Below are 12618 nucleotides of genomic sequence, written 5' to 3'. Positions count from 1 at the left end.
AATTATATATCATGACCAAGTAGGATTCACCCCAGGTATGCAAGGATGGTTCAACATAAGAAAATCAATTAATGTAATACACCATATCAACAAACCAAAGCAGAAAAACCACATGATCATCTCAATTGATGCAGAAAAGGCATTTGACAAAATTCAACATCCTTTCCTGTCGAAAACACTTCAAAGGATAGGAACAGAAGGGAACTTCCTCAAAATGATAAAGGGAATATATGAAAAACCCACAGCTAATATCATCCTCAATGGGGAAAAACTGAAAACTTTCCCCCTAAGATCAGGAACAAGACAAGGATGTCCACTATCACCACTGTTATTCAACATTGTGTTGGAAGTTCTAGCCAGAGCAATTAGACAAGAAAAAGAAATACAAGCCATCAAAATTGGAAAGGAAGAAGTAAACTCTCACTGTTTGTAGATGATATGATATAAAATGTCAAAAACTCTGAAAAAAAACACAGCAAAACTACTAGAGCTAATAAACGAGTACAGCAAAGTGACAGGTTACAAGATCAACACTCAAAAATCTGTAGTGTTTCTATACACTAGTAATGAACAATCTGAGGGGGAAATCATGAAAAGAATTCCATTTACAATTGCAACCAAAAGAATAAAATATTTAGGAGTAAACTTAACTAAAGAGACGAAAGACCTATACAAAGAAAACTACAAGAAATTGTTAAAAGAAATCAAAGACAACCTAAATAGATGGAAGGGCATATTGTGTTCATGGATTGGAAGACTAAATATAGTGAAGTTGTCAATTCTACCTAAATTGATTTACAGATTCAATGCAATACCAATTAAAATCCCAAAAACTTACTTTTCAGATACAGAAAAACCAATAACCAAATTTATCTGGAGGGGCTAGGTGCCCTGAATAGCTAAAAGTATCCCGAGAAAGAAAGAAAGAAAAAAAGTCGGAGGTCTCACACTACCTGACTTTAAGGCATATTATGAAGCTATAGTGGTCAAAACAGCATGATACTGGCACAAAGATAGACATACTGACCAATGGAATAGAATAGAGTGTTCAGATATAGACCCTCTCATCTATGGACAATTGATCTTTGATAAGGCAGTCAAGCCAATTCACCTGGGACAGAACAATCTCTTCAATAACTGGTATAAATGGTGCCTAGAGAATTGGATATCCATATGCACGAGAATGAAAGAGGACCCATATCTCACACCTTATACAAAAGTTAACTCAAAATGGATCAAAGACCTAAACATGAAATCTAAGACCATAAAACAGTTAGAAGAAAATATAGGGAAATATCTTATAAATCTTATACTAGGAGGCAGTTTCCTGGACCTTACACCCAAAGCAAGAGCATTAAGGGAAATAAATAAATAAATGGGAACTCTTCAAAATTAAACACTTTTGTGGATCAAAGAACTTCATCAAGAAAATAAAAAGACAGCCTACACAATGGGAAACAATGTTTGGAAACGATATATCAGATAAAGGTCTAGTACCCAGAATTTATAAAGAGATTGTTCAACTCAACAACAAAAATATAGCCAAACCAATTACAACATGGGCAAAAGACTTGAGCAGACACTTCTCAGAAGAGGAAATACAAATGGCCAAAAGGCACATGAAGAGATGCTCAACTTCCCTGGCTATTAGAGAAATGCAAATCAAAACCACAATGAGATATCATCTCACACCCACCAGAATGGCCATTATCAATAAAACAGAAAATGACAAGTGCTGGACAGGATGTGAAGAGGCACACTTATCTGCTGTTGGGGGGAATGTCAAATGGTACAAATACTGTGGTGTGGAGGCAGTTTGGCAGTTCCTCAAAAAGCTAAATATAGAATTGCCATATGACCCGGCAATACCATTGCTAGGTATCTATTCAGTGGACATGAGGGCAAAGACACAAACAGACATTTGCACACCAATGTTTATAACAGCATTATTTACAATTGCGAAGTGATGGAAACAGCCAAAATGTCCATCAACAGACAAGTGGCTAAACAAACTGTGGTATATACATAGAATATTATACAGCCGTAAGACAGAATAAAGTATGAAGTATGTCACAACATGGATGGACCTTAAGGACATTATGCTGAGTGAGATTAGCCAAAAACAAAAGGACAAATACTGTATGGTCTCACTGATATGAACTGACATTAGTGAATAAATTTGGAATATGTCGTTGGTAACAGAGATTATCAGGAGATAGAAATAGGGTAAGATATTGGGTAATTGGAGCTGAAGGGATACAGATTGTGCAACAGGACTGAATGTAAAAACTCAGAAATGGACAGCACAATACTACCTAACTGTAATACAATTATGTTAAAATACTGAATGAAGCTGAATGTGTGAACGATAGAGGGAGGAGGGCTGGGGGAACAAATGAAATCAGAAAGAAAGATAGACGATAAAGACTGAGATGGTATAATCTAGGAATGCCTAGAGTGTATAATGATAGTGACTAAATGTACAAATTTAAAAAAATGTTTTTGCATGAGGAAGAATGAACGAATGTCATTACTGTAGGGTGCTGAAATAGACGGTAATTAATATTTTAAAATTTTAACTTATGTGTGAGAGTAAATCAAAAAATATTTATTTGGTACAAAATTTATATTTTGACTGGTTCATTTCCTAATATAACTTATGTAGATAGCTTAATTGAACACCATAAGTACATGGAACCTTGAGTAGGACATGAGATTTTGTTGGTTTGTGCAGAGTGATGTCCCGATGAATCCCAGAGTGACTTGAAAAGTGATTTAAAAAGTATTTGCAAAGTCCCCTTTGGGAAATGATGAGAAAGGGGGAAAATTCAACTTACCCAAGTTGAATTCTTGATATTCTCACAAGCAGTGTGGACAATCAAAGCTATAGCCTGAGCCCCCAATCTTGGGGTTTGTTCATATGAAACTTAACCCCACAAAGGATAGGTCAAGCCTACTTAAAATTAGGCCTAAGAGTCACCCCCAAGAGAACCCCTTTTGTTGCTCAGATGTGGCCTCACTCTCCAGCCAACACAAGCAAACTCACCACCCTCCCCCTGTCTATGTGGGACATGACTCCCAGGGGTGTGGACCTTCTGGCAACAGGGGACAGAAATCCTGGAATGAGCTGAGACTCAGCATCAAGGGATTGAGAAAAACCCTAGAATGAGCTGAGACTCAGTATCAGGGGATTGAGAAAACCTTCTCCACCAAAAGGGGGAAGAGGGAAATGAGACAAAGTGTCAATGGCTGAGAGATTCCAAACAGAGTCGAGAGGTTATCCTGGAGGTTATTCTTATGCATCAAGTAGATATCATCTTGTTATTCAAGATGTAATGGAGAGGCTGGAGGGAACTGCCTGAAAATGTAGAGCTGTGTTCCAGTAGCCATGTTTCTTGAGGAGGATTGAATAATGATACAGCTGTCACAATGTGACTGTGATTGTGAAAACCTTGTGTCTGATGCTCCTTTTATCTACCCTATCAACAGATGAGTAAAGCATATGGAATAAAGATGAGTAATAGGGGGAACAAATGTTAAAATAAATTTAAAGTGAAATGCTGGTGATCGGTGAGGGAGAGGGGTGGGGGGTATGGTATGTATGACTTTTTTTTCTGTTTTCTTTTTATTTCTTTTTCTGAATAGATGCAAATGTTCCAAGAAATGATCATGATGATGAATATGCAACTATGTGATGATATTGTGAATTACTGATTATATATGTAGAACGGAATGATCAAAAGTTATGAATGTTTGCGTGCATTTGGTGTTTTTCAGTATTTAAAAAGATTTTTTTTAATTAATAAAAATAAAAAAAGAAAGAAAGAAAGAAAAAGACTGCTGGATTCACTTTCACTATGAGGCAAAAGGAGCAGTCCAGGCACTGTTCTCCACCAGCTGAATGGTGCCGTTTCTCCTGTGGAGTCACATCCATGAGCTTATCCTTCGTGGTTCCCCAAGGGACCAGTACAACCAGTAGAGGTTTCCCCTTCATGGAGAGGCAACCAGAGAACCTTTGATGGGACTGTTTCAGGATTCTTAAACTACAAGTAACTCTGACAACTACACCTGTTGCTTTCATTAGACTTTTAGAACTGGACCTTTAAGATTCAAAGCCAACTAGTGAATTCAACTATAGCTATGGGCACAATTCTGAGAATTGTGGGTTATTATATCTATAAGTACACAGCTTCAATTTAGAATTCAACAAAACCTGCAGCATTTGCCATATTATTTGCTCTGTTACTTCTACTTGAGCTGTGGTCTCATATCTCTGTCATCAAGTCCAATGGTTTCATGGGTTTTACGTTAAATAATTAAATAATCTGGGTGGAACAATGGCCCTACAGACAACTACACTGACAGGCCTTTCTTTAGGGAGAGCTTTAGCTGGCTCAGGAAATTCACTTCCCAGAATACAAACATGGAAACATCAGGACTTAGATAAAATACTCTGGGCTTGATCTGTAGCACCTTCAAACAGACAAAGATTGTAGTAACTGATGAGGTAAAAATAAATATCTAGACATCGAATTGCTGGGTTAAAGAGCATGGGCTTTTTACAGGCTCTTTTTTTAAAAATATTTTTATTGATAAAACAACATAAAAACATTCTTTTTTTATCACATAGTTGTATATTCATTATCATGATCATTTCTTAGAACATGTGCATCAATTCAGAGAAAGAAATAAAAAGAAAACAGAAAAGAATTCATATATACCATACCCCTTACCCCTCCCTTTCATTGATCACTAGCATTTCAATCTACTAAATTTGTTTTGACATTTGTTCCCCCTATTATTTATTTACTTTTAATCTATATGTTTTACTCATCTGTTAATAAGGTAGATAAAAGAAACATCAGACACAAGGTTTTTACAATCACACAGTCACATTGTGAAAATTACATCATTATACAATCATCTTCAAGAAACATGGCCACTGGAACACAGCTCTACATTTCAGGCAGTTCCCTCCAGCCTCTCTGTTACACCTTAAAATAAAAAGGTGATATCTATTTAATGCATAAGAATAACCTCTAGGATAACCTCTCAACTCTGTTTGAAATCTCTCAGCCAATGACACTTTATTGTGCCTCATTTCTCTCTTCCCCTTTTTGGTCGAGAAGGTTTTCTCAATCCCTTGGTGCTGAGTCCCAGCTTATTCTAGGATTTCTGAGCCACGTTGCCAGGAAGGTCCACACCCCTGGGAATCATGTCCCACGTAGAAAGGGGGAGGGCAATGAGTTTGTCATGTTGGCTGAGAGAGAGAGGCCACATCTGAGCAACAAAAGAGGTTCTCTTGGGGGTGATTCTTAGGCCTAATTTTAAGTAGGCTTAACCTATCCTTTGTTGGGTTAAGTTTCATATGAACAAACCCCAAGACTGGGAGCTCAGTCTATTGCTTTGGTTGTCCTCACTGCTTGTGAGAATATCAAGAATTCAACTTGGGGAAGTTGAATTTTCCCCCTTTCTCACCATTTCCCCAAGGGGACTTTACAAATACTTTTTTATTCGCTGTTCAAATCCTTTTGGGATTTATTGAGGCATCACTCTGGACAAACCTACAAAACTCATGACCTACTCAAGTTTCCATGTACTTATGGTGTTCAATTAAGCTGTCCACATATATTATATTAGGAAATGCACTAGTCAAAATATAGATTTTGTACCAAGTAAACATTTTTTGCTTTAGTCTCACACATAAGTTAAAGTTTTAAAATATTAATTACCATCTATTTCAGCACCCTACAGTAATGACATTCATTCATTCTTCCTCATGCAAAACATTTTTAAATTAGTACTTTTTAAAGGATCTAGGTATGTACTATGAAATTATTTTCCAGAAGGGCTACCCCTATTCATTTACCCACTACTTATGTATCAGGATATAAATCACTACCAGTATTACTGTCATTTAAAACACACACACACACACACACACACACACACAACTTTGTTAGTCTAGATGAATTGTGAAGACATGTTCGGTTTTTGCAACATCACTTGTCCCTTAGTTATAGTGCTTTTTACTATAGATTAAACATACCAGAATTTAATGGAAGAAGATAAAGAGATGAAAGTATGAAATATTCAGTAATGTCATTCCTTTTTTAAAAATCTTTCTATCTAATCTCAATACTGTTGCAAATGTGTCATTGTTCAGCTATGCTATGAATTAAATATAGTTAGGATTTTGTAGGCCAGTCCAAGAATCTAACTACCATTTTAGGTTTCTATTGGAAAATGTGTTCAAAATCTCAAAATCTCTAGAATACAAGTTTCCTATATTTGTTGGTATTGCTTTTTTTTTTTTTTTTTACATGGGCAGGCAGCGGGAAACAAACCCACAAGAACTCTGCCACTGAATTACTGTTGCCTGCCCCTTATATTTGTTTTTAAAACAAATAATTATGCTAAAATTGAATTTTCTCTGCAAAAATAATATATCAAAAAATCATACAGAAAAGCAATTTATTTTAGATGTTTAACTCTAAATTACCTACTTCTTTATTTTAAAGAACACAGTAAATAAGTTTGAGGATTTATTTCACACCTTATGTTCACATGCTATTTTGTAATATTTTCTGCTTATTTATATAAGGGTGTTTCAAATGTAACACAATATTCAAGTCCCTGAAAAACCTTGTGTTCCACAAAATCACACACTAAGAATAACAGAACTTGTGGGAAAAATAGAGATAGGGACTGACGTTCAAAACTTAGACAGTTTTGGAACCAGAGCACTAAAAACAGTAATTGGTACTACTGGAGAGCTATGCAAAGCTGGGGTGGGGGACTGGGGATGGTGACAGCAGGAGCAGGAGCAGGAGTGATATGCTGGCAAATATTTAATAACTGGCCACAACCTTTATCTAGTAAATCAGAGTATCTGGGATGGGACCCAGGCATTAGTATTTTTAAAAACTGTTTTTATAATTCCAATGTATAGCCAAGTTTAAGAAACATTGTACTAAGTAGGAAGAAATAAAGTCATTAAGTAAGAATAAGAGCCACATGTTTTTCCATCACTGCTGTGTGTCCCCTTCGTTTTATTTTTATATTTTTAATATCTAGCACCTGAGATTTAAAAAGCTAATGTAAAATTCCTACAAACAATACTCCAAGAATTGTAAAAATGCATAATTTAACTACACAGTATGGTGATAACACCAATGCTGAATATTACTGAGACAACCTTACTGTGATGTAGGAAAATTACTCCTGAAAACTTTAGAGTTTTTAAATTCTAAAATGAGAGAAAGCCAGAGCCTTCTGGAGAAATATGTGAATCAAGGGAAAAGTTGTGTGATTCTGGATCAAAAGTGAATTTTTTATTTTGAAAAAATATAGACTCACAGGAAATTGCAAAAATAGTAGAATACCCTTCACTCAGCTTCCCCAAACAGTGACATCTGTTGTAACTATAGAACAGTATTAAAATCAGGAATTGACATTGGTACATTATGTTATAATTAAACTATAGTCCTTATTCAGTTTTATGCGTTTTAAACCACATTCATTTGTGCATGTGTGTTTGTATGTGTGTATATTCCATGAAATTTTATCCCATGTATAGTATCATGTAACTGCCACCATAATCAAGATACAGAACTATTCATCACCACAAGAGAAGTCCCTAGTGCTAACTCTTCGCATTCATACCCACTCTTCACCCCACCCATAACCTCAGTCCCCTAGCAGCCACTAATCTGCTCTGCAGGGCTATAGGTTTGAGAATGTTATGTTCAAGAATGTTATATAAATGGAATTATACTATACATACTTATCAAGCATGTAACCTTTGGAGGGTGATTTTTTTTTTCACTAAGCATAATGCCCTGAGGACCTCCTGCATGTTCATTCCTCCTTATTACTGAGTTGTATTCCAACGTATGGATGTATCAGTTTGCTAAATCATTTACCTACTAAAGGACATCTGGGCTGTTTCCAACATTTGCTGTTATAAATAAAATGGCTATGATCATGCAGATTTTTGTGTGCCTAAGTTTCATTTCTCTGGGATAAATGGCCAAGGGTGAGGTTGCTGACTCATCTGGTAAGCGCATGTTTAATTTTGTAAGAAACGGACAAACTAAGAGAGTGACTATACTATTTTACATCCCCACCTGCAAAGAATGAGAAATCCAGTTTCTAGGCATACCTTTCCCAGCATTTGGTACTGTCACTTTTTTTATTTGAAAATTTTAGTTGATGCAAAAAGATCAGTAGGACAAGAGGCCTCCATTACATTATTTCTGTTTTAATGACATCTAAATTTACCACCAGACACTGACCACTTTTGGAAAAGTCTTAGTCCTAAGTTATGAAGTCACTCATTCGAGTGATTGTTCTGCTCTCTCCTTTTTTTGCAAGCTACTTTGGGATATCACAGCACTTGCTGCACATGAATAAAATTTCCTTGCCTTAATAAGGGTTTCAATCATACTTTGAACTGTAATAGATCTGATCTTGGATATGTTTTTGCCTTCTTTTCTAGGGAGGCAGGCCTTACCAAGAGTTCTTTGTTTTGAGAATTGCTACTTCTGTCATGTTTCTTCTGCATTATCACTTGAATTTTGAAAAGAGAGTCTTCAGTACTTAAAATTTTTTTAAACATTTTAAATTTCAAATTCTCTTAGCTGATCATATTGCTAAAATACGGAGCTTTGGCACCATTTCAAAATAGGTCAAACTTAATTTTTATAGACACATTTTCTTAACCAGAAAGTTTTCAAGTGGGTGGAATGACCTTGCTTTTATATACTATCTGTTAATTAAGATCCTGGCTTAATTTGATTAAGTCTTTTTAGGTATGGTAGAAAGAAGCTTGGATTTTAGAGTTGGGGGACTCTTCCTTAATTCAAAGTTAAACAATATATTTAATTATTTAACAAGGAATAGACACTTAAAATTAGGAATCATCTTGTTTTATAATGTACATAATAAAATGTTGGTAAAGTTGGTAGGTTAATAAATATTAGTGTGTGAAAATAATAATTCTGTGAACCACACCAATTAGGATGAACTTAAAATGCAAGGTACAAACTGAAAAAAAAAAAAGCAAGGTTCAGATCCATAGATTCATTATCTCAATTAGACTTCTGGCTAATTGCTTTCACCTGGGACCATCTGTCTTTGTATCAAGGCTATCAAATAAGATAATTTTAAAAATTACTTTAATTAACCTATCATTTATAGATACACAATAACAACAACAAAGAGAAATCATTCTTTGTTTTTTTTTGAAGCTTACCTCTTTGTAGCACTTTTCTACAATTTCATAACTGGCATTACCCCACACTGTTATGTGTTCTCGTTTGTAATGCTTCACCAACTCTGAAACCTACAGGTGAAAATTAAAAATTTTATACATGTGTCTATTTGTTAATCCATTTATATTACTTCACTTAAAAAATGGATTACAATTGACAGTCTGCCATGAATAGCATAAAATTTTGTTAGGACCTAAATCAGATTATTCTTTAAAATATAAGAAATTATTTACATTTTACCATTATACAATGTATCTTTACAGCTATTTAGGAATTTGACTAACTACAAATAAGAAAAGGTAAGCTAGAGGAAGTTAATTATATAAATTATATTGTTTCACAGAAATTTACTTTTATCCATGACTGCAACATGACAACTCACTCTGAAGACAGCTCTCCTACAGTGATCTCTTCTACCAGAGCATTATTTAAAACAATATGTATCCCTAGAGTATCACATTTCCTTGAATATTACCAATCTATGCACCTACTCTAGTCTTTTATTTAATTTGTGAAAGCAGATGCAATACACCCAGAGAAGGCAATGCCTCAAGTACCTTCTTAATCAGCACACTGTTGTTGACTTTGATATCGATGTTAATGGGAGTATTAGGAAAGGCCTCAAAAACTTCCTTCAGTAAGGGAATTCGGTTATCTTTTCCTTCACATTGGCATGCTGAGAAAGCAAGATTTTAAAATGTATTTTTAAAAGATAACTTTTGCTTTTTTAATGAGTAGAAAAGGTATAGTATATATTTATTGCTGGACATTTCCAAAATGATAAAAGTATAAAGAAGAAAAGAAAAATCATCCCAAATTCCTTAACCTCAACATAACCACTATTAACCATTTACTGTATTTCCTCTACTCTTTTTACCTATGCATATTTTAATATAATTGTAATATAGCATGCCCAAAAATTTTAATCTGATCTTCTTACATTAGAAAAATAAATATTTTCATGCTGATACCATATTTATAGTTTTCTTTAAATTTTAATGAAACTTTTATTTTGAGGTTACTACAGAGTCACATGCAGTTGTAAGAATACAGAGATCCCACGCACTCTTTATAGTTTCCCCAACAGTAGCTCTTGAAAAACTATAGTACAATATCACAATCATAATATTGACATTGACATAATCCTCCAATCTTATTCTATAATTGTGATTTTAATAGGCTTTAAAATATTTGAGTATCGTGGCTATAATTTAATTATTTTAATTTAACCATTCCCCTACTATCACATACTGAGATGTTTTAAATGCTATTTTATCATCATTAAATTTATCAGCGATTGAGAATATGTGTTCAGGCAAGGGAAGCACATGCTAATTCAGTAAAGTGTGAGGGAATTACGTCAAAGCAGTTATTGAAAGAAAATTAAGAGTTGTGGGAACATTAGGGCATTTAAATCATTCTTTATATTTCCTGAGGGATATTTTCTTCACTCATTTTCTAGTCCCTTTTGCCTCTAATCATTTATATAGTTACAAACCTTAATACTATATAAAATATTGTAAAATTTCTCCTTCCATCCAAAACTTCAATTCCACTAATCTGTGAGTAACTAAATGGTGAAAAATCCTTTATTCCATCCTTAATATGGCAAATCAAAACAAAGATATATACCAAAAAAGGGGTCTAGATTGTAAGCTCTTAAAGCAGACACATTTAGTTTGGAGTGGTAATTATATTTCTGGATTTTGAGAGACTGTTTTATATATCTATAACCTGGTATTTAGAGATAAGAACGAAGCTGATCAGGTCAGGATTAAGGTAATTCAGAACACAGGAGTAAGGAAGACAGTGTCTATATTTCAGAACTGCATCTACTCTTTGAGACCAAAGGAAGAAAGGTTTATTTTTTCTGGAACCTAAATTTTCTGTAGCACATAATCTAAGTCAATCTGGCTGGATAGCTCATTTGAACAACTGAAACACAGGGAGCCCAGAATAAGAATAAGGGCCTTAAGTCCTCACTATCTTAATTTAATCCTGTATAGTTTAATATAATGCCTGGATACATCCTAGTATATAGTAAGTAGATAATCAAAAGGTATTGGGCGGGGGAATACATGTTAAAATAGATTTAGTTTGAAATGCTAGTGATCAATGAAAGGGATCAGTAAGGGGTATGGCCTGTAAAATCTTTTTGTTTGTTTGTTATATTTTTCTGTTGTCTTTTTATTTCTTTTCTGAATTGATGCTAATGTTCTGGGAAATGATCATGATGATGAATATGCAACTATGTGATGATATTGTGAATTGCTGAATGTATGTGTTGGGAATGTTTGTTTCTTCTAATTTTTTAAATTAATAATAATAATAAAAAAAAGTATTGGGCAAGGTCCCTTGAGGGATAGGAGAAAAAATATGGAACTATTAAGCTTTACCATCAGGGAATGCCCTGATACTAACTATGTCAAACATTAGGGGCACCAAAATCAATAGGACAAGCCATAGATCTTGAGGATTACTCTTGTGAAGCTTATGTAGGTAGCAGAGAAGCTCAGCTTACCTATAGGTATGCCTAAGAGTTACTTCTGGAAGACCTCTTTTTTTGCTCAGATATGGCCTCCCTCTCTCTAAGCCCAATTCTTTAAGTGAAACCATTTGCTCTCCCCCCCCACATGGGACATGACATCTAGGGGTGAAAGAATTTCTGGCAGCATGGGAGATGACTCCCAGGGATGAGTCCAGCCCTGGCACTATGGGATCAACAATTCCATCCTGACCAAAAGTGGGAAAAGAAGTGTAATTAATAAAGTATCACTGATACTTTATTTCTGGCTGAGAAAGTTCAGATACAGTCAATAGGCTATTCTGGAGGTCACTCTTACACAAGCTTCAGTTAGACATTGCTACCTATCATAACTTGCCAAACCCTAACCAAAACCATTCCAGCCAATCCTAAAGAACACCTAGGGCAATATATAAGATTCTACAAAGGTTCCATGCACTAAGGTAACTTTCCAAAAACCTACAACCTCTAGATGGGTCCCTGGACCAGATCAGCCTTGAAAGAGAGGCCAGCCTCTTCAGAACATCCACTAGTTCCATCTCCTTACTCCATAGAATTGAGAGCCCCTTCCAACATGAAAAAGTTAGAATGGCCATAGCCCAAATACCCCTGAAGAGTGAGATAGAAATATCAAAGGTGATGGTGAAGTTATACAGAGAAGGTAGGGTATAACAAATGAATATGATTGCTGAATCATTAACTTGATATTTGCTTTATTCCCCAGTATCTTAGAGCAGCTAGAAGGAAAAACTTAAAATTGTGGAATTGTAACCCATACTAAACTTTGAAATCTGTTCTACAATTAATTGTGGTGCTGTG

At 35.0% G+C, this 12618-nt stretch overlaps 1 protein-coding gene across 2 annotated transcripts in view; it reads right to left on the bottom strand.

Annotated features, from left to right (window-relative positions):
• The window catches only part of GDPD1 (glycerophosphodiester phosphodiesterase domain containing 1), a 61757-nt gene that overhangs the window by 13940 nt on the left and 35199 nt on the right, over window positions 1–12618 (bottom strand). For both annotated transcript variants that reach the window (XR_013177665.1, XM_077164971.1), the window contains exons 5-6: window positions 9833–9951; window positions 9257–9346 (exon numbers count right to left, since the gene is read on the bottom strand). Coding sequence is in view for 1 of the 2 variants with exons in the window: in XM_077164971.1 (XP_077021086.1) it covers window positions 9257–9346; window positions 9833–9951 (209 nt within the window). In the remaining variant the exon portion in view is untranslated. The remainder of the gene's footprint in view (window positions 1–9256; window positions 9347–9832; window positions 9952–12618) is intronic.

Source organism: Tamandua tetradactyla, chromosome 6, assembly GCF_023851605.1.
Source record: "Tamandua tetradactyla isolate mTamTet1 chromosome 6, mTamTet1.pri, whole genome shotgun sequence".
Classification (NCBI taxonomy): domain Eukaryota; kingdom Metazoa; phylum Chordata; class Mammalia; order Pilosa; family Myrmecophagidae; genus Tamandua; species Tamandua tetradactyla.
This window is presented reverse-complemented; position numbering and strand designations above follow the sequence as displayed.